Consider the following 24186-nt stretch of genomic DNA (forward strand, 5'->3'; position numbering starts at 1 on the left):
ACATTTTTTCAGAGCAGGCAGTGGTCCTATGGACCATTGCCTGCTCTGAAAAAATGAAATGAAAACGTTTCATTTTTCGTTTTTGTAATGCATCTCGTTTTCCTTTAAGGAAAACGGGCTGCATTACAAAAAAAAAGAAAACTGCTTTATTAAAAAGCAGTCACAGACATGGTGGTCTGCTGTCCGCAGCAGGCCACCATCCCTGTGAATGCTGCCACCCGCAAGGTGGTCGCAAATTGCAACCCACCCCATGATTATTCATGAGGAGGGCCTTTGCGACCCCCTTGCGAGTCACAGATGGTGTCATGAACACCATCCAACATTCTGAATTGCGACTCGCAAATTGCGAGTCGCTCTGACTCGCAATTTGTGGGTCGCAATTCAGAATCTTCCTACATCTGGCCCTTAGTAAAGTGCTAATAGGTTGGCAACTATGAGTCATACAGTAAGAAATTTACCAATATATAGAAAATTACTGTTGACAAAACAATACACAACCCCTCTCAACAGGGCCTGCTAAGTATTATTACTGTGAAATTCTACTCCTGTGGTTTATTAGAGTTGGTGACCAACATCAAAATGGTTGCCTGCTTTAGTAATCTGTGTGATTACATGTAAGCAAATACCTTTCTACAGACTGTATCATAATGGTGATAATAAGCCACTGTAAGAGGCCCATTGGCTTTACCATAAGCTTTTCGCAATGAAAAAGCCCAAACCTAATGCCTTTGTAATACCTTTTCATAATGAACGGGCCAGACTTAGGGTGTCTGCCATAACATTTCCCTACACACCAATCAAGCTTATAGCTGTTATTATTGGCTTGTTACCATAAGCAACTAAGTCCTACTGTGCTGTGCGCCAGTTTCCCACATAGCAACCAACTGCTTACAGTCATACAATTGCAAATGTATAGACAATTTCCGTTTTCAACCCAAACTACTATCTCTCCTAAGAGGGCCTAGCAAGGATTATGACAGTGCAAAACATTTATACGCACAGTTTGTGAAAGGGGAACCCAGCACCAAACCTTTTCCTACTAAGTTAGTATGTGAGATTCCATGTAACAGAAAACTGATCTGTAGGTAGTTCAAAGTAATAACAATCCACCCTGAAATGCCAATTGACTTTAACATATGCTTTCTAGAATAAATATCTGGTCTGGTCTAGTGCATTTATCATAACATTTAATAAACAACCAGGCATTTAGCCTTTATCACTGGCTTGTCATACATTCACAAAAGTAAAAATGTATACAAAATTACAGTTGGCAAAGTAAAATACTCTCTCCTAATAGAGTGCAACAATGATTATTATAGATTATACATCAAAATCCTTGCTTACTGTGGCAATTTGTGAAATTCCATGTAAAAAATACCTGTCTGTAGGTTTAACACACTGCAATGTAATCTAACCATAAAGGCATAATACATGCATTTCACAATATGTAGGTCAGGCCTTCTGGCTTTGTCATACCAGTTCATAGTAAACAGATCAAACCAATGAAATCTATCATGACTTTCCGTCGTGAGCTGATGAAGCATTTACTTTTTTACCATTGGCTTTACACCTTACCCAACACTGGCCTATTCAAGTGCTCCTGAACTTGCAACCATCATGCATACGGTTATAAAATAACAAATATGTAGACAAATACAGTTTCAAAAACAATATACAATCTCTCAACAGGGCCTAAGAAGAGTCATCACAGTGAAAACCCCAAGGCTTTGTCAGAGTGCTAACGCCAAAACCCTTGCCTACTAGGGTAATCTATGAGATTACATGTAACAAAATACCCATTTATATCCTGTATTACAATATGAAAATAACCCTTAATGGCTTTAATTATTCACAATTAATAAGCCAGACCTACTGCCTTTGTGATAATGTTTCATAAGAAGAAGACCAGACCTATTGCATCGGACATTACATTTCCTGGTGCATCAATAAGGCCTCCAGCTTGTCACTATCACCAATTCAGGCCTACAGTGTCGAGTGTAAACCTTTCTATGAGGCAACCATCAGACACACAGACACAAAAATAGTAAGGTATGCAAAATTACTGTTGGCTAAGCAAATTACGACATCTCTTAAGAGGGCCTAACAAGGATTCTCACTGAGCAAACATATTTCCACAGTTTGTTACACAGGGCAGCCAACACCTGAACTACTTCCTACAGCGGGTATCTGTTTGATTCCATGTAACAAAATGCCTATCTGTATGCTTTAATATAGAGTAAAAACAATTCTTCTTCTTGACACCTTCCCAACAAATAATAATAAAATGCCTGGCACAACTGAAGAGTTGTTTAAAAAACCTCTAGCACATTTAACATTTTGATTGCAAGTATACGGTGGTTAGATTCTGGTGGCAGCCTGTTTTTTTCAGATGCTTATGATAAAAAATATAAAAAATAATCACTTCATCAGCATGCAAGACCAGACCTGTTGGCTTTGCAAAAGCTTGTTAAGCTTGCTACGCGAACTGCAGAAAGACAGCTGTCATCTAGGAGCTATATACCAGATCATGAGGATATCGTTAACTTCTCACTGGTAATTTGCATAGCAAATGGTTCTGAAAATGTCTCTCCACAACCAGAACAAAGGTGGTCTGGAGAAAACCTCCAACTCTAAAATACTGAAACAGAGGAACGTCTCCTCCCGCTTTCATAGACCAATGTGGGACCAGCTTGTCTCCTTTCTGTTTTCTGATAGGTCTGTTCAGACTGAAGCCTGAAGATGCAGACTTTCGATGTTCACTCTACAATGGACACAACAGATTGAATTGGAGTTGTAAAAACTAGAAGTGTCGAATCTGTATATTCTGTTTCTAATGTCATATGTGGTAGAACTGAATGTGTGCACCTTTTAGCACAAGATAAGCAGGTCAAGCTATAAAGCTAAAAGAGATATACCTTTCCCGCACGCCCTACAACCAACAATCGGTTCCTACTAGATTCACATGAAAATGCTGAATCGCTTTACAGATTTTAGAAACTGAAGCACCTTCAGTGGAAGAAGACAGTTTAAGCTAAGGGAATGTTGACTGACGTAAGCATCATATTTATCTGCAGAACATAGCCACCACCAGCTCTCATGAGGAAACCAATAAACCGACCCATAGCAATGCTGCTATCTGCCTCTTGAGGTATTGAGAGGCAAAATGTTTTTACTTTTGAAAACCTGTTTTTTGTGCTGGTGAAATTTTTAGAAGCCTGCTTAAGAGACTCTGGGGCCACGTTTTTAGGTTGAGCATAATATTGCGCAAACGCTGCGTATCCAACGTGTTATCTATTTGGGCTTTTAACCACACCCACCTCACGCCCATCACTATTGCTTGCTCATGAGCTTGCCCTTCAAAAATCCGGTGTTATCATTGGTAAATGCTTTACGTTTGTCCCACCTAGGGGCGGTTTGGTTACTGCTTTGGACATCGACCCTATTACATGGCTAATTACACTTTTGCAGATAGGTTTGACTGCGAGTGAACCTCTTTTTTCTTTTGTGTGTCTCCTTCACGCTCATGCTCATGGCGTGGCGCTTAGAATCGGCTCGCTTATGTGAAACTGTTTTACTTTTCATTTTCAATTTATGTGGCAAGCAAAGTCCGGTTAGGAGCTTACAACGCAAATGGTTCTAACTCGAGCAAATGCGAGACCCATTGCATTGCAAATGCTTGTTTGATTATGGCCATGAACATCCGAATTAATTGGAACTGAAACTTCACACTGATGAATGGAAGTATCACAGGGGAAAGCCATCATCTGAGACTAAAGATGTCTTCCTGATGTAGCTATCAATTTTCAACCTTGGGCAACTTAAGACACAAAAAATGCACTTATAATGGATTATAAATATTTTAGATGGAAATAGAACAGGACTTTTATTGTGTTTAGAATTTAAGCAATGAAAACCACACAGTCTTCATGATCTTTAAAGATTTTGTTTGTCTTATGTGAACCGCAACCTAAGAAGTAAGTTGAAGAACCCCAAGAGGTTCCCTGACTTTCTGACCATGTAAGAAGATCAATGTTGCTGGAGTGATATTTGCCATCAAATATTAAGTTTGATTTCTTGTTCTGAACACTTAATTAGGACAATTCAACCTATGTTTATGTTGGCAAAACATGACATTAGACACAGTAATGTTCTTGCTCCTTTGCTTGCTCCACCTTCACAGAAAACTGAAATGTTTCTCATAGTAAGGGAATATTTTGGTGAAATCGCCCAATATCTGTCATAAAACATGTTTTGCCTTAAAAACAGAGCTTCTGATTTTACTTATCAAAAATAATGATTCAAAATTGACCTTTGGCCTGTGACAGATTTCATATGTTGGTCTCTTTATCTAGAGATGATGCAGTAGACAATGACCTTTAACTAGTCCTCACACTAAAGAAACAACTACTGACTCAGCTGCATGATTTGAGGGTGCACACACTGAGAATCTATCTCAGCCCTGTATTTAAGATGCAAAGAAGCAATTACAAAGGGCCCAGAGCTGGACCTGGAAAGCCAGGCTCAAATGCAGACATTCTACACAATAAAAAGCAAATACTGGTGTTGAATGAATAAATAAGGAGATTAACCTAGCACGCTGCTATGAGGTTGACAGCACCACTTCGCCACTTCAGGGGTTCTGTTTGAGGATTAATATGAATGAAGTCCTTCATGGAAAATACTTTTTTTCAATCAAAATATTTTACAACCCTATCAACTACTGAGGCCTACTGGTTGAGCTGAGAAGGCACCTCCTAATGAAACATATAGGTTTCTGTTGCAACTCTACCCAATTTGTGTCTTTTCATAGGTAGAAATGAACATCTAAAAGCGGGGCTCATACACCTTCTTTAAAATGTGTGACAGCTACTAGTTGAAATAAGACTTCATTGAAGCAGAAGATTCTACCTGTCTTCTCCATGTCACCTACAGGTATTTGATTCAGAGATCGAAAGAGGACAAGGTAAGCCACAAATCTGGAAAACAAAAACTCTGAGATGTTAAATAAGCGTCTGCTCCACCATGGCGACTGACAATAGGATGAGAAATGGGAAGAAATTACAATAGTGAGGAGACAATTTGAATCACCAGGGAAACAGGAAGCCTCTGGTTCCCAATCTGAGGTATCTCAAGTACAAAAACATGGATCAGTGTAAGAACCACCAACTGCACAATGTCAGAAAGCCAGATGCCTATTCAGATTGATCAATCAGTAGAAATGGGTTAATCGTGTTTCAAATCTTCGATATGTAAGAATAGTACAGAACAACATGATGAATCTAGTGACTGTCAGCCTTCTTGCTTCTTCCTGAATGTTTCCTGTGCTTTGAATTAGCAGGCAACATATTCACAAAGCAAATAAATGAAAGAATGAATGGATGACTGAATGAAGAAGTAAATAAATAAATATAGTATATTTCTATTTATAAGAATGGTGCACTTGGAACCTCTTCTTAATTCGCTGAAAGTGCCTTTACACATTTAAGAAACTTCTTTTAAATAGATTTAATTTCTTAAGGAACTTAATAAAATAGCATATGCCAAAGTTGGAAATCAAAAATGTATTAATGTTTAGTATTGAATGATATCATAGAATATATCACTCTTTTTTGGGCCTTGAAAGAATTTTAAGTTTGTTTTGATCATGTGTTTTGGGACAAAGTTGGGTGGAAACGTAATGTGATGAGTCTAGAAACTTTCCTTATTCTACTCATATGAATTACTTACGTAGGTAATTTGTTATGGGTAGGATTTGATATGTAAGATCACCCAGCTCAGCCCATCCTGACTACAGCCAGGGTTAAACATATTTGTAAGCATGCCAAGCCCCTATTCAATTACTTCATTGATATGGGTGACTCATGGTTCAATAGGGTGGTTGCCAAACCCCTTCCATCTCTCCACTATGAGAAGGAAACAATATGAACTGTGATAACTGGAAATACTTTAATTACTATCACAAATCCAGGCTATCTGTTGTGAAGTACTGTTAAAATGGGCATCAAACTGCTATATTCCATCTGTTGTTAATGCCTGACAAAAGGCCCCAGCAGTCCTCTAAGAAAGAGCAAGAAAATCAGTGAAGGAAAACAAATCTAAGGATCTTGCTGTCAACTTCTTGGTGGGAAGTCTCTGGTGTGAACACATTAGCAATATGGGAAGTGATGTTTTCTGGAACTCTACTGCTCTTGTTTGCTTTGCTGCAAAGCACTGGATTCCAGAAGTCAAAACATAAGGGTCAAAAATGTGAAAAAGGAGGAGAGAGACCGTTTCTTGTAGTGACAAAGTCTGAGCGGGCCAACAAGTCATCTTTTTCTTATCCAAAGGACACTCCTGCCTCACATCGAGGAACGTCCACAAATACACTGAGGGCTGAAATTGGATCTTATATCCATTATGAAGCCTGCAACATGATTATCTTGAAGTATTCACCATTAAGATCCCTTTTGAGGTGAGGTACCATTTGGAAGCCTGAGAGTTTGGGAAAGCAAAGATTCAAGGAGCTTAGAAGCATTGTAATATCACAGTAGAGAGCTATCAATAGCCACAGCACTGTGCTTCATAAATACAGGCACTTTGCAGACTAACAGGGGATAAATTTGATGCTCTTTGCAATGGCTTGGCTTGCTACACTCAAAGATATCTCACAATTCTATGTAACTATAGGCTAAGCCCAAGGCTCAGGAATATGCATGACCCAACTGGAGTCAGCTAGATTCAAACATTCAAGACCTATCCACAAAAAACCCTGCTTGTGTGACTGTCATGAAGTAGAAGGGATTAATGCCCACTTCTTGGGATTTTGCATAAGATACGGGCTGCGTCTTTCTGAGACTTTCTTTAACACATAATTTATTCATCCGCCGAGTGGGCAGTCACAGCCTTTTTTATTCTGTCTCTTAGGATAAGGAAGGCTGCTGAGCCAACGGAATAAAGCATATCCCCGAAGCATTCCAAATAAATATACATTTACACCTGAAGCAAAATTATGAGATCCAGAATATTTTAAATTTAAATTGTACAGTTGTATATTTGTATATTGATGAGTTATTACTTTTCGGTACACTGATTTTAATAGTGCTATTTTTATTATTGAAAGGAATCATGCTGTCAATAGGTATGGAGTTATTTATTTTGTATTTATTTAGGAGATTGCATTAAGCTGCATTTATTTTATTTTTTATTTATTTCTGAGATTGCGGTCAGATACTCCATTCTAACTCGCTCCACAGAGTTTTAGAGCATTGTACAAGGTATCCTGCAGAGATTAAACATGAACACTTTACTGGCCTGCACGTTTCAATTTTTAGAAGAATGTCTGACTGATATCCCAGATATGTTTTGGAAAGGGTTCTCAATTTTCTTTAAATGTTGACATTTTACTTATGCGTGATGTATTTTGTTTTTTAGTAATTTGAGTTTAAGGGCACCAAGTTTGAGTAAAGCTTACATTATGCAATGTTGTTTTAGACAGGGTGCTCTGTTATGACAAGTGCCTTCACAGCCCTAACAAAAGACATGAGCTTATCCACTGAATGGCATTGTAAATGCATGAAAATTATCTCTAGTTTGAATATTTTTGAATTGTGTTCAAGATAGGGTTTAACAATAAAAACTCTGAGGGAGAAGAGGTAGAGCTAGGGGCTATTGTATTCCACTTTTGAGCACACAGTTTGTGCTGATACTACCCTCTTTTTGCCATCTTTTCATTTTTATTTTGAATACTGCATTTTCTTTTACTGTTTCAGATTGCTTTGAAATGTACTCGATTTTGTTTTTTCGTTTTTTTGTACTGTTAGTTTGTCAATTGGATGGTGCATCTTTTCTTCAGGTTTAGGGTGCAATTTGTATGTGTTAAAAATACAGCAATACATTTAAGATACTCAATAACTGTTGACCGTGAGGGGGACATTCTAAAATGCAACAAAAATAACGTACAGAAAATAATATTTTAAATTCGGAAAAAAATGTAAACCGCATCAGCAGTATTTCGCCTCTCAATCAAATACGTCATACGCTATCTTACATTTTTGTACTATGCTCATTTTGCTCAAAAACAAATTAACAGAGTCAAAAATAATAACGTAACAAAGGGCCTGATTCAGAAGTCGGTGGCGTGGAATACTCCATCACAAACGTGACAGACATCCCGGCCACCGTATTACAACCTCTTACTATCCTTTTGCAAATGTAATATGGCATACGGGATATCCGTCACGTTTGTGATGGAGTATTCTCTCCGCCGACTTCTACATCAGGCCCAAAGTGTTAAAAAGAACTGCATGAAAGAATGAAAAGGAACAACTAAGTGGTAGCCTACTGACTTTGGCACTGTTTTTTGACCCCACAGAAGCCATCTTACAATGGTATTTCTTGCTTGTTTTAAAACTCCATTAAAAGATGGATACTGAATGTGCGTGGACATGCACGGCAGCAGTCTAGTAATGGAGTTTAATAAAAAAAGTAAGAAGCTCCATTACAAGACAGACGCCATATATGCATATGCATGCACAGTGGTCATTTTGGAATTCATGCAATGGCAAGGCCAAAATATAAGCGCACCGGCAACAGATAATAATAACATCAACATTAGCCCAAACATTTGCCACTGAAAGGGAACAGTGCTGGTGTCGTCTTCAAAGGAATTGATTTGTCCCCACAAGCCATCCCACATCTTTCAGCAAGTGATTACAGAATCATGCATCCTTAATCAAGACAGCTTCCGGTACTGATGCTGTGAAGAACTGAGCTGAAGGCCAGGGCGGGCCAGCCCTGCCTTGGTAATCGCTCTCCTAACCTCACTAGTGCCATTTCTAAGGATCACTCTTGTCTTCCAGGCTTGGATCAGATGTGACTCTCCTAGATGCATAGCTACGACTGTAGTGGCACCGCGGCCCAGAGCCCTAAAGGGCCCATTGAACCTGATAATTGCTGTATTTTATTATCCCAGCCCTTTTGCATGCTTGCTCCAGGGCCCAGGGCATCCTTGCTACACTGCTGGACCCTCACTGGTGTTTCCAGCCCAAAATCTAAATACACACAATCTCAGGTCAAAAGCTCATAACAAGCACCAATCCTTCCAAACCACTACCAACACTCAACAGTAAAGAAGTGGATTTGAAACTTAAAGCACATGGATCACTTAGACCTGGAGAGAGTGGTCAAGATGCACCTGTCAGGCATCTGGCTAAAGTGTTGGTAGGCGACCCTTATTACTTTTAAAGGAAACTTGCTAACTACTAACAGCCATGAGACAGCTTCTCAATGATTATATGGCAACATCAGGCTACAGATGTACTAAGAACCACAAGATGTACTAAATGAGGTTGCACAGACACTATAGAGCAATGTATGCCCAAGAACCGCTGCCATATAGCGTAGAATTGATTATTTACCCCATACATGTTGGTATATACCCAAACACTGCCATGCCCAGAATGTTCTATCACATGGAAAAAAAAGTAATTGTTCCATCTGTTGGACTTTTTTGCTTATGCAGGGTCATCCCCAATCTTTTTGCCTCCTGCCTCCTATTTTTTCTGACCTGTTGCTGTTGGCCTTTGAACTCTGAGCACTTTACCAGTGCTAACCAGTGCTAAAGTACATATGCTCTCTGTGTAAATTGTATGTAATTAGTTTATCCATGATTGGCAAATTTGATTTACTAGTAAGTCCCTACTAAAGTGCACTACAGGTGCCAAGGCCTGTAAATCAAATGCTTCTAGTGGGCCTGCAGCACTGGTTTGCCACCCACATAAGTAGCCCTGTAATCATGTCCCAGACCTGCCACTGCAGTGTCTGTGTGTGCAGTTTTAACTGTAAATTCGACTTGGCAAGTGTACCCACTTGCCAGGCCTAAACCTTCCTTTTTCTTACATGTCAGGCACCCCTAAGGTATGCACTAGGTTGCCCAAAGGGTAGGGTGCAGTGTATGGTTAAGGTAGGACATATAGGGGGTCATTCCGACCCCGGCGGGCGCCGCCCTTCGGACGGAGACCGCCAAAAGACCGTACCGCGGTCAAATGACCGCAGCGGTCATTTTGACTTTCCCGCTGGGCAGGCGGGCGACCGCCAAAAGGCCGCCCGCCCGCCCAGCGGGAAAGCCCCAGCAACGATGAAGCCGGCTCCGAATGGAGCCGGCGGAGTTGCTGGTGTGCGACGGGTGCAGTGGCACCCGTCGCGATTTTCAGTGTCTGCTTTGCAGACACTGAAAATCTTAATAGGGCCCTGTTAGGGGGCCCCTGCAGTGCCCATGCCAGTGGCATGGGCACTGCAGGGGCCCCCAGGGGCCCCACGACACCCGTTCCCACCAGCCTCTTCCTGGCGGTGTAAACCGCCAGGAACAGGCTGGCGGGAAGGGGGTCGGAATCCCCATGGCGGCGCTGCTTGCAGCGCCACCGTGGAGGATTCCCTGGGGCAGGGGAAAACCGGCGGGAAACCGCCGGTTTCCCTTTTCTGACCGCGCCTTTACCGCCGCTGTCAGAATTGCCCCTGAAGCACCGCCAGCCTGTTGGCGGTGCTTCCTCCGTCCCCGGCCCTGGCGGTCCATGACCGCCAGGGTCGGAATGACCCCCATAGTAATGTGTTTTATATGTCCTGACAGTGAAATATTGCTAAATTCGTTTTTCATTGTTGCAAGGCCTGTCCCTCTAATAGGTTAACATGGGGGCTACCTTCAAATCTGATTAAAGGGTAGATTTCCCTTTAGGAGTGCATGGACATGTGGAGTTTGGGGTCCCTGAGAATTTAAAAATACATATTTTAGTAAAGTTGATTTTAAGATTGTGTGTTTGAAAATGCCACTTTTAGAAAGTGAGCATTTTCTTGCTTATACCATGTCTGTGACTCTGCCTGTTTGTGGATTCCCTGTCTGGGTCAGTTTGACAATTGGGCTGGTTCCACCTCACACTAGACAGTGACACAAAGGGAGCTGGAGTGTAGTCTGTATTTCCTGATGAGACATCTGTGCTAGGAGGGAGGGGAGGAGTGGTCACTTACACCTGAAAGGGCTGTGCCTGTCCTCACACAATGCTGTCTCCGACCCCCTGGTGAGCGCCTGGGGTCTGGCCTGGGAAAGGCAGGATTTCACATTCAAAAGAGACTTTACTTTGAAGTAGGCCTACTTCAAAGGAGAAATTGGGTATAAGAAGGGCACCCAAAACCACGGACTTTAGAAACACTTCTGGAAACAAGAGGAACCTCTGCCTGGAGAAGAGCTGAAGAGCTGAGGAAGAAGAGCTGCCCTGCCTGTGACTGTGCTTTGTGGAGCTATCCTGCAGTTGCTGCTTCTGCCAGAGTGAGAAGGCAAAGACTGGAGTTTGTGTGCCTTCCATCTTGGGAAGAAATCCCCAAGGGCTTGATTGAGAGTTTGCCTCCTGTTGTTTGAAGTCTCAGGGACAGCAAAGACTTCTCTCTACCAGCACCTGGAGTCCCTGGAGAGACTCCTGCTCGACAAGTGGTGCCCTATCCAGTCCCTGGGCCCTTGAAAGGAAAGCTGGTGGAAATTCAAGGAAATCGACTTCGGACCGCCGCCGCTGCTGAATCTGGTGACGCTGCCTGCACTCGACTCCGTGATCTTCGCTGGAATGCGACCACCTTCGCAGGCCCGACGCTGTTGTAGCCCCGCTGAAGTCCGCGACTCCGTGGAAGTCGCCACACCACATCGTGATTGACGCCGCTCTAAGTGCGCAAATTCAACGTTTTGCACTGACGCCGCGATCCCCGACTTCGTGCATCGACTTGTTTTCACTCTTCACCAAAGGTACTGTACTTGGGGGTCTACGCGACTCCGTGTCCGGCGCTGCTGGTGTCGGCTTGTTGGGAACGACACCGTCACGACGCTGTGTTAACACGTCATCGAAGCATTTTGTGTTTGTAAGAGCTATTTTTGAGTTTAATCTTTAAAAATTCATAACTTGACTTGTGTATGTCGGATTATTGTTGTTTTGTTCTTGTTTTGTTTAGATAAATATTTCCTATTTTTCTAAACTGGTGTTGTGTCATTTTGTAGTGTTTTCATTAAGTTACTGTGTGTGTTGGTACAAATACTTTACACCTAGCTCTCTGAAGTTAAGCCTACTGCTCTGCCAAGCTACCAAGGAGGTAAGCAGGGGTTAGCTGAGGGTGATTCTCTATTACCCTGACTAGAGTGAGGGTCCTTGCTTGAACAGGGGGTAACTTGACTGTCAACCAAAGACCCCATTTCTAATACCATCATGTACAGACAAAGTCTAGGCATATGCTTAGAATATACCACACATAGAGAATACAGTGCACCTTTATGCGCAAGAAATTATGTCATATGTGGAGACCAGTGAATTCCTCAAAAATGATGTTTGTGATATGCGACTAGTGGTTGAGTAGCTAACATTAAGTAGAGAATTGTTTTTATATCGTACTCATAATGTACCTTCTACAGAATTTGTTTTGGAAATTTCTATTATCTTTTTTAGATCTGGTGTTATCTGAGACCTTTTGATTTTACAAAAAATTACATATATATATATATATATATATATAAATATATATATTACTCAATGGCTGTCATCCTTTCGATTTTACAAAAATTATGTACATATATTAACTAGTGGTGGTTGGCACTAGGTAATTATAGTTAGGACCATGTTTCCATAGAAAAAGCTTTTTTTGACTTGCCTATATTTTTGGCGTCGTTTGATGAATATTCACAAAAACAAAATGTTGCGGTGATTCTTGTTGCACATAGAAAGTTTTGGGGTGATCTGTCAAGCAGGGGCCAAGAAAAAGGGTGGGTCAAAAAAGTTATGCTTCCAATGTTAATTACCATAGGACCTTAAGACACGTCTACAGACCGAACCACAGGATGGAATTACACCAAAGTTGGCAGAAAGCTAGCTGTCGGTACGCAGATTACACTTTTGCATATTTGGTGTAAATCCGTTCCGTAGTTTTTGAAAAATTCAGAACTCCCCCGCGGTCCCAGATAGCCCATAAAGGGCAAAAAAAATAAATAGAAAAGCAATAGTTCAGTGTGAAGGTTGCAGACCTTCACATTGAAGGTTCGAGTTCAGCTGGACTAGTTTCCTCTTTTTTTTGTTATAAAGTACAAACTATTTTTTTTTTTTAAATGACAGATAAACTTTTTATTTTAAATTGTACAGAAATATCTCATTCTAAGTATATCAGACATGAAAGCCAAAAAGCTCTCTCTCTTTCTGCCTCTCACTTTTTTTCTCTCTCTCTGTATCTCTTTCAATCAGTTTCTCCCACTCACACACCCACTCACACACCTATGAACCCACTCACAGACCCATTCAGGCACTCACGCATGCACTCACACACCCACTCAGACAGTTATGCCCCCACTCACACAGCCACTTAGACTGTCACACACCCACTTACAGACCCAATGACACCCTCATGCACCCACTCAGAGACCCGCACACATACTGACGGACTCACTAAAACACTGATGTACGCACTTTCACACTGAGACAGACAATCTGACAGCCACTCTCACCCCAAGATAACCCTCTCACACCTATTCTCAGACCCAGAGAGGCCGCAGCCAACTTTTGCCGTGCACCGCCAAAGGGCTGTGACGGCATGGGGTTGAGTGTTTAGGGGCGTTGGCCACAGGGACTGGCTGCAGGCCAGCCCTTGCAGGTAATTTCTACTGTGCACAGGCAAAGGCTGTGCAAGGTTGGGTGATTATAGGGTGTTGGGCTCAGGGCATGGCCACAGGCCAGGCCCTGTGGCCAACCGCAGCCGCGCACGGCCTAAAGTCTTGCACGACATTGGTTGGATTAACGTATAGTAATGAAAATTACTATAAGTTAAAAAAACATAAATTCACTGAAAAAACGAAAGGTTACAGGGACTTTATAGTTAGGTTCTGAATTTACTCATACAAAACCATAGAAATTCAGCAGTTATCGTTAGAGTTCTTTCAAGTTACTATAGCGCACGCCCTAAGGTAACTATAACTTGCGCTTTCGCCACACACAGCTAATTACTCCACATATTATATCATTGATGACATCTTCTATCTCATCTTTCATATTATCAATGCAACATCAGCAATAAAACTATTGATGAGACAACTGTGCATGGCGAGGGTGCAAGTTATAGTTACCTTAGAGTTATAGTTACTTGTAAGAACTCCAACTATAACTGCTGAATTTCTATGGTTTTGTACGAGGAAATTCGGTACCTAACTATAACGTCCCTGTAACCTTTGGATTTCCAGTGAATATATATGTATATTTGCTGAAAAAATAAAGATTACAGGGATGTTATAGTTAGGTTCTGAATTTACGAACCTAATTATATCAAATTATTAAAAAAACAAAGGTTATAGCTTAGTTATAGTTAGGTAAATTAATTTATATACGCACACACACACACACACACACACACACACATGGGCGCGCGCACACAGAGGGTATCAGGCAGAGTTACTTAAGCATTTTGACATCTAAAGTCTTGAAGTACTTCAGTTAAACTAAGAAGCTGAATGATTTACAAAAGTGAGTCAGGGACATGGTGGTGGAGTTAATCTCCTGAGGGTTGGGGTAATGGTACTGGCACAGAAAATAGCACCAATGCAGAACACTGAAGCCCCAGAAGCTTTGATCTACAGTCCTGAGGCGCCCTAACGAGGGCACACACTCTGGACTGCAAAGTTGATATCTGCCTCTGCTCTGATGCGGTGAAGCACAACCTGCTCTGGCATTGCAAGCATACCCTACATTTACATTCCTATGTCACACCATACATATCCAAAACCATTGCCAACTGTCCAACAACTGACTTGCCACTGCAGCATTCATGGTGATGTGGCACCGGAAGGATGTATTGACTGTAGTGAGTTGTATGGTTCAAGCAGTCGTTGCAGTACGATTGCACTCTGTGCTATGGAGGGGGTCTGGGATACAGAGACTTTGCACGAAGAGGAGAGTTTGTTGTGGGCAGAGACTCACTCCCATCCAGTAATGCCCCCTATCATTACTGAACTAACGGAAAAACAGATGTTCATGTTCTCCAGTCACCTAGCAACTGTGAGCAACTTCTGTAGCTGCCCAGACCAGCTGTACGCGAGCATGTGTACAGCGCAGGCAAACCCTTCAAGTCAAGTGAAATAAGAGAGGGTAGAGTACCTCAAAAGAAAACAAAAGAAAAAAAGGAAAGGTATTAGTTTTAATATATGGGGACTACTTGTTCAGTGTACACAATAACAGAATGTCTTGAGTTGATATCAATAAGGATGGACAACTCTGTTATCCAACACCTGTAAGGAAATGCCTCCTTCTGCTTGTTCACCCCCACATTTTTGGACTGATGCTGCTGGTTTTTCGACTCAGAGAGTGCACTGAGGACTGCTAATCAGATCTCAGTCCCAGTGTTTTGACCCTATACAAACTGGAAGCCGAATTGGATACACCCAATTGGCAAGGACTGACTAACTAATAATCCCTAGTATCTGGTGCCCAGAATACCGAGGGCATGTAAGGCAGAGCGTCCACCCACAGCTGCAGCACTAGTTGTGCCACCCTGTGTGTGACAAAGTACAAAATGGCTCCCAGCCTACCACTGCAGAGTGAAAGGACAGTGTTTTCACTGCCACGTTTACTTTGCCATTCACAACAATGACAAAGCCACCCTATCCCTTAACACTATGGCCTCATTATGACTTTGGCGGTCTTCCTCGAAGAACGACAAAGCCATGGGTGCCAGAAGACCGCCAGCACACCCACCATATTACGGGTACTGCTGGATTTCCGCCACATTTTGGGCATTTTCTATAGCTTCTAATATTCAGGTGCCTCAGTAAGGAAATGAGGAACTGTTTCCAGGGGAGAGTATATAATTTGCAAAAAAAGAAAAAGTGTAGGAGAGACTGGGTCGATACTGAATCACAAGGACAGAGGTCCAGGTCTGCATCGTGATAAGCAGAACTGATAAGCAGAACTGACATTACAAACCAAAATAATTAGCTATACCAAATCTAAATATAGTCAAATAAAATCTCAGTAAAAGGGAAAGAGGACATATCAGATATGGTTCCATGGACACAGTAGTAACAGGAGGTAAAAATTCCTTTATCTGCTTCTTTTTAGACTCGCGCTCTAGCCTTTGTTGAAGAACTCTAGCGAGCAGATCATGTTTAAGCTATGTTTTTCGGGATGGATGCTATTAATGGGGCATTAAAATAACATAACCAAGGGAAGTTCTGTACTTTGTCTAGGGACTTGCAATCATTGATTGGACTTTGATTGTACAAGGTTTCTTGTTTGACCCATATCGATCTCTATAATCATACGGGTGCTACTTTAACATAATCTACTAGTGGAACAAGTCCCAGTTCTGTGTGTAAAAGATAAATAGGAAGAATATTTGGGACAGACAACAATCTTGGCAAACATTTATTCTCTGACACCTGAGGGTGTCCACATTGCAGTAGCTCCAAACCCCTGCTCCAAATGTCGCCAAGGCAGCGTGCATTATACATACTAATCATGGAAGACAGGGGTATATCACCCAGCTCCCTCGCAAATGTGAAAACTGCTTCAGTGGACTGTTCGAGTCTTTGTTTCCTGTTATTAATCAGATGAGTCCATGTGCATTTGTTATCGAAGGGAAGACCCAAATATGAAAAAGAAGAAACATATAAAAGTTTCTCGACACTAATAAAGTGAGGCCTGAGAGCAGAACAGGTTTTGCCTATAAACATAACATGCGATTTAGTAGTGTTTGTCTTTAGACCCAAATCATTCATAAAAAGATGAAACCTATTAAGTAGTTTTTGGAAGGTTATACCTGTTCTTGCAATTAGAACACAGTCGTTAGCATATAGGAGAGCAGGAAGCTTCCTAGCGCCAACCTTTGTGACATCAACATCTTCTGCATTAAGAAAATACTCAAGATCCTTTATATAAATACAACATAAACAAGGGGCCAATACGCTATTTAAGAGTCTCTTTCTATGTGTATGTTTACGGTGTGTGGTGTGTGTTCTGTAATGACATAAGTTCTTGCTAGAAAGCTAAAGAAGTTTGTGGGTGAGACCTAAACACCCTTATAACAGAAAAGTAAGATCAACCACAACAAATCTAAAAATTCTCTCTTTTTTTGAAAGAAAGGTCTTGGGAAAAGTTTCAGCTGTATTTGTATTTCATGCATTGGGCTGCATGTATGTGTTTCTATCCACTGACTGGTGGGGCAAAGAAAATAGATTAATGACAGATTTATAGAATTATAGATGATAGCTGTCAACGATGTGGTTGTTTGCAACTGAAGGGTTACAAGTGACATCAAACAGACAGGGAGAGCAAAGCTCACTTCTGGGATGTTACTTGGATCCCCACAATGGAAAGCTCCATGCCATTACAGCTGCCCATGCACAATGCTATGTTACATATGGCCTTCCCAAATGCTGTCATCCTATGCCGATCAGTTATGCAAGTTGTGGAGACATGACGGAGCAATGCACAGCATGACCTCACCGACCTCAGCCCCACAAAAGTAGCTGGTGAAGCAGCTTCCAGCGCATTTCATCACACAGTGTGTTAAAATCATTTTAGACAAAACAACTTCTTGTTCAATGGCTCCACCTACAAACACAACAGGTAACCAGAATGGGAGCCACATGTGCCCCCAATTTAACAAACCTATATGTTGGTGCTTTAGATGACCGACATATTTATAATGAATTGGCACCTTCCTTTTTGCATAAGTACCAATAGCCAAGCTATATAGATGATGTTTTCTTTATATGGAAGGGCAAACTATAGAAGAGAGTAAGAAAGTCACATCTGCACATGGTTTAGTGAACATAAATCATGAATAAGAAGCAATTGGGAATCAGTTACCCTAGTAGGTCATTGTGTAGATGAAGACCAAAAAGGAGACAGACTTGAGATAGGTCATCATTGAGAAAATCAGAGGTGATTACGATGTGGCAGAATGACATATAATCTGTTTGCCAGAGACATGTTTTATTCTCAATTCTCATGTCACAAATTTGAATTAAAAAAATCTTTGGGAGAGCATAATATGATAATACTGTCTTCCAGTTAGTGGTGGTTTTGTTCCTCCGTCTTTTTACTTATTGCTTTTTCCTTTTAGCTTCGTGTTGTCTTTATCTTCTTAATTCCTTGCTTCCTATTTATTTTGTTAATTCTCCAAATCTTTTTGTTGTGGCTGGTTTGCGTTCCACACTGGGCAGGGTGAACTGAGCTATTCTTTTATGTTTATCTTCATATGTTGGTACTTGTCATTGAGGAGTGCATGTAGCCCTGATAGGCAGCACAGGTGGCTTTTATGATGTCATATTTATGAGGGCCAGGTGTGACCCCTGATTGTGCTGGTGCACATTCTCAGCTAGCAGTCTAGCTCTTCCTGCTGGCAGATGTGTACATCATTATGTTCTTCTATCCACTTTCAGGTTATCATTTTAATACTGTAGTATTTAAACATATGTCCTCTGCAGTTTTCTTTTCATTAAGGCTGGACAAACTTTTAGTTATACTAGATAATCCTTAGTAATTTTGGTACTTTCTCTTATGACCCTCTCTTTGGTTACTCTTATGACTCAAAATTATCAAAAATTACATGATTAGGCCTTTCGCATAATTTTGGTCAAAATTGCCTACCAAAGAGCTCAGAAACAGCACGAGCGTCAGATGATTGCTACTGTTCCTGTTCTGTTGCATTTAGCTCTGCTTTTTTAGCACAAAATGCACCCTCTGGGGTAAAAAAAATAGTGTGAAATGAAAGGTTGCACTCCTCGCGTAATTACACGTAATCTGGAGTAATTTCGTTGCAATTTCCTGTAATTATACTACAGCAAACTTTGTAAGTTATGTTCACCCCTACTTTTCATATGAATTTACTTGGGGCACGATGCTGCCCCTATGGCACATCGTATTTATAGCATAGGTATGGCACTTAGGTGTGGCCCTTTATGGCCGTTTCTTGGCTCTTATAAATGCACTCTGTTTTAGCGGTATAGTTATTGTTTAGAGGGCTTTTTCATACAGAATTGCCTGTCCTTCAGTGTATAGCTGTTTGCCACATGCATCTTTTTTTTTAACTTATAGATGGATTTTTTTAATGTATAAGTTGCCACTACACACATACACACTTGATATAGACAGTATGTAATTTGTACAACGAGTGCAGGGGCTCCAAACTCTGCTTAGAAGCCCACGACCTGTGCAATTAAATGTTGTAATGTCGACTACCAAGGCTGTGCAGTCCTAAATCCACCTCATTCCCTTTAATTCACTACCAGACACTCCCTGCCTCTTTCTGGTATTCCTGCAGGTTCCTGCTTTGAGGAGGTTTTCCAGATTTCTCTTCCTATGTCTTTCTGCTTTGTGTGTTTTCTCCTCTCGTCTCAGTAAATGTGTGACGCGAAAAAGTTAAGTGCCGGTCCCCAAAACTGAGTGCGTGTGGCCCCCACCGGCTACCACCGGCTCAAGTTAAGCACTGGATAGAGACGCCTTTTGGCTTTGCTATATCCACAGCCTATTGAGCTTTCTTACACCCAGATTTCTTGTCTGAATTCAGGTCACTGCTTATCCTGGCTGCATTTTGCTTCAGACATATAGACCACCTTACTATCCCTGTGACTATCTGGAGATGCTGATGTAGACTCAGATCCCATTAATGTTGCTTTTGTAGCACAAGGGAGACAGGTATTGTTACTATGTTGCTAGAGTAAGGTTAGCAAACCTTATGTTTAAGCTCTTTTCTCTGGACTGTACATTGATACCTTCTGAACTCCACTGGTTAACTGCTTCCTCTATTTAACAACTGTCCACTTTTGGAGTCAATCAAACTGATCTAAGATGTGTACATTCCCTATACACTTCTGTCTTTATAATGCAGAAGCTGTATATAGAGTATGAATTATCTGAACTATTTTTTAGACTATGGGACTATGTCATGATATCAGTAATTTCCTGAAGGTGCCATTTCTAGGTCAACAATATGTTCAAGATTGTTTCTCACAAGTGTTGTTTGTCTCTCTTGTGTTTCACACTTAGCTATACAAGTTTATCCTGGAATGAATTGTGCTTGGTCAGACCTCGTTATATTCTGTGTGTAGCAATGAACTGAAAACCATAATTGCTCATATTTTCAGTTTCTTTACGGACCTCTTTACCATATGACATTATTATGCAGTAGATGGGTCAATAGATGAATTTATTAGATACCTATTCTTATTTGTTTGTAAAGTGAACCCTTACATCATTGTGGTATTGCACCACTTGAGACTTTTTCTAAAGGTAGTCCTCTATATACTGTGTTTCTGTTTCTTATTTGTATCAATGGACCCAGTCTCACTAGCTTGTGTTTGTGACTTCTGACTTTCCAATTTTGATGAACACTACATGGTCGTGATGAAGGTGGTGTATTGCGTCAAGGAACTCTCCTGAAACATGAATCGACTGCCTTTTTAATGTCCACGGTTTGGCCCATGTAGGAAGGATCCAAATTTCCATCAACGCCTTCCACCCTTTTCGGCCTGTCTGTGCAAAAAGGGAATTTGTTTTTTTAACAAAAAATAGACTAATATTGTGATTTTCATTTGGAACCATTGGGTGTTTACAAATATTGAATGGTTCTGTTTTGTATGCATTTCGTTTGTACTGAATATATGACTGAATAGATTGATTAAAGCAATGTCTGATCTTTATGTTCAATTAAAATGGATATTTGACTTCGGCTTATATGTTTTGCTAACCACATATGCATTCTTTTGTTGGTTTTTCATGGTTGGCTATCCTGATTATTTTGTCATCTTTTCGACAATATTTGGTATACAGAATGTTTGTTGTTTTATTCGTACCTGATGTCCTGCCATCCTCCCCATCACCCTCAAGAGAATCCTTGTCTTCCTCGTCCAATCCAAAAAAAAGAAAAAAGAATATCTGGCATCGCCCACCGCCTCTTTCGAACCTTGGCAATATCTTCCAATCAGCCGTCCCCAGTGCAACAAAGTCCTAGCTCACTTTCAAACCAACTTCTGATCATCCCTCCCCACCCCACGCCCAAAGCTGCATTCTCTGCCCTAACACTGAGAGTAGACAAGTAGGTCTGCACTTTCAGCATCTCCGTGATAGACGTTTTCTGGCATGACCTGCTTTTCTGTGACATTATAGGCCTGAGCACATCTCAAATCAGAGGTATCACTAACTACAAGAGCACATCCAAATGTTCGGGAGAATTTGGATTGAATGAAGAAAGGGGCACACATTCCCGTGAAACTCATTAAGTACGTTTTTTTAAACCTAGGCAAACAAATATTTGCCAATCAATTAATCGATTAAAAGATTCTCTCCTTCGAACAGTTTATAATTCTGTAAACAGAAATCTGTCATGCAACCGGTGCTTGATATAAGACTGTAAACTTCGCACTTGTATAGCGCACTACTCACCAATAAGGGTCTCAAGGCGCTGTACGCATACTGCTGTGGAACCCCTCCTGGCTTTTCCCTGTGAGGCGCCCACTCCTGGACAGCCCCAGGGTGAAGCCAGGCATCCAAGCACTGTGAGGGCCCTTGTGGAGATTAAGCAAGCTATTGCCCAGAGTTACAGAGAGGGACCCATCAATTAGATTAGGCACCGAGGCAAGAATTATCAGGTCCGAGGAAATTGAGCCCAAGACCCACTGAGGTGGGAACTGAACCCTGGTCCCGGGACAGATCTCTGCATCAGGGGGTCTGCCGCTCTAACCATTGTGCCACACTTATCCACTGAGAAAATACAAAAATATTTATTAAACTTTACCACAAAACTCAAGACTGTTGTGAAAAATAGAGCATTTTAAAGAAAGTGCTGCCCAAGTGCAGACAAAAACACCTCAAAGACAAAAATCAAAACAGTTCAATAGTATTTTTAGCATTCAATGGTAGGTGCATAGGTGAACACCAAGACAGCCTCCCTCAAGTTCTTACAACAAAATATATCATAAAACAGTTCACAAATGAACACAGAAGAAAGCCATGAGGTGTGTCTAGGTAACTGTCGACGGACGACGTTTCGACCCTTGTTATGGATGTTAGGGTCTTATCAGGACAAAACATAACCTGTGAAACTGATGTAAAAAAGTACATCAGTAGAATATACAAGCTAAAAGGTTCATGATTACATAGTGAAAAACTGTTTTTTTTTTATGTTTATGTGCTTGTCGAAATGAAAGGTGTTATGAAACTGATCAATACAGGGGCATTTATTTCCTCTGATGTCCAAAGAGTGAAACAAATGTAATGTTTTTCAAAGATCTGATGTTAGCACAGTGAAAATTTAAGACTTTTAAAGACTATGTTCTACATACTGGCTCTCTATGGAATCCATATGGAATAAATCAATGTATAGCTGTGATGACAGAGCTCCTTTCACACTTACAAGTGCTGCTTCTCTCTGGAGAAAGGATAGGACAGTCGCTTGACCGTCATAGACCTTCTTCCTCCCACCCTCGGCTGGATGGGTTCCGTGATTTTCTGAATGACGGAATTCAGCTTCTGCATGATGCCACGAGCTTCACTAACCTGGTACACCTGCAAGAAGAAGGAGAATGGCTTATTAGGTCTAATGTCAAAGCCAACCGCACACACAACCAGGCATCTGTGCACCAGAACTTGGTGACTATGGAACTCATTTAGAGGTTGGTGGATGGGGTTACTTCGTCACAAACAGATTAAAATCACATTATATCCTATGGGAATCGTAGTACGGCGGACGGAATATCCGTCACGTGCGTGATGGAATAATCGACCCACCAAACCCTAAATCAGGGCCTAAGTGTCATCATCTTAGGAGACCTATGTTCAGATACTGAGAGTCAAAAGAGAATGTCTCTTTGGGTGAATTACGCCTGGATGCAATACATTATATACCAGTAATTAGCAGATAGAAGTAATTGTAATGGTAAAAGTAAAATATAGACCAAAGGCAGGGATTAGGGTTTAAAAGTATTAAGGTATGGCACGCTACGGGTGTTTTCCCTTAAAGAAAAAAATTGAAAATTAAAACGAATGTTTAAAACAACATATATAAAAATATATAAAATATACCAAAAGAGGGGGCATAAAAGTAATTATAAAGGGGTAAGGAGAATTGGGACTAGCTTGCTGTTAAATGAAGGCAGGGGGTCTCTCCCAGGTAATTCCGAGTTTAACATTGCAATTTAAATACATTTTTTAAAAAAATAGGAGTCGAAGATCAACTGGTTCAAGATTAATGACCCCACATTCATTTCGACATTATTAATGGCCACACAGAAAAAGCACGGAACCTGTACATGATTGCTGTGGTCGTTCCTAAGACATTTCAAGACTGAGTATATTATGCCTTATTACAAGGGCGGTGTCGGGCAGGAAATACTCCGGCTTCTTCCTGCCTGCTCTGGAGTCTAGGTAATGCACCACTTGCAAACAACGAATCCAGGGTGCAGCTGGTGCTTATTACACATAGGTACACTGCGCTACCCTCCCTTTTGTTATACAAATCTAACAGCGAATTGGGAAACGTAGCAGCCTATGCGGTTTGCGATGCTTTCAAAATGTGTAAAAAAAATAAAATAGGATTAACTTCAGAAATTCAAGGGAAACAACTGGTCATCGATCAGATTAAGGATATGGCACATACTCCAGATTTCCATGCAGTGCTTAATTTGTAAATAAAAACGTGCCGGTGCCCAATAGTCTCTTCTGAAACACGCGACTGCTGCAATTAAATGTGCGAGCCCGAAACACTGAGGCAGCGTAATCCTGAAGCCATCTCGTGCTTCTTTAATTCATTTACAGCCGCAACCTGCCCCTTCAGCTCACTCTTGCAGCTTTCTCCCTTTGTGGCGCTTTTTCGTCTTTCTCTACCTCTGTCTTTCCCATGTGTGACCTTTGCTCGTACTAAATGCGAGAGGCAGAAAAATAAGTGCCGGCCCGCACCGGAAACCACCGTCTCAAATTAAGCACTGTTTCCAAGTCATATGCGCATTGCAATCGATATCAAATTAGTGCATTACTGGAATTTATATAGCTCTAACCTCGCTACCGAGCCAAGAGAGGGCTCCAGAGTGCTCACACGCGGTAAGGAAGAGTCAAGATTGTGGACACAGAAAAGGGGAGAGTGGGGCTGGAGGTCCAGGAGGATGAGCACCGTTTGCTTCCTTCATCCTTGGATTATAAATTCCACCAA

The 24186-nt window shown here is 41.2% G+C and overlaps 1 protein-coding gene across 3 annotated transcripts in view; it reads right to left on the reverse strand.

Annotated features, from left to right (window-relative positions):
* Nucleotides 1-24186, reverse strand: part of ANO1 (anoctamin 1) — a 616593-nt gene that overhangs the window by 166292 nt on the left and 426115 nt on the right. For all 3 annotated transcript variants that reach the window (XM_069221899.1, XM_069221898.1, XM_069221900.1), the window contains one exon: nt 22396-22547. In XM_069221899.1, coding sequence (XP_069078000.1) covers nt 22396-22547 — 152 coding nt within the window. The remainder of the gene's footprint in view (nt 1-22395; nt 22548-24186) is intronic.

Source organism: Pleurodeles waltl, chromosome 3_1 (genome assembly GCF_031143425.1).
Source record: "Pleurodeles waltl isolate 20211129_DDA chromosome 3_1, aPleWal1.hap1.20221129, whole genome shotgun sequence".
Taxonomy (NCBI): Eukaryota; Metazoa; Chordata; class Amphibia; order Caudata; family Salamandridae; genus Pleurodeles; species Pleurodeles waltl.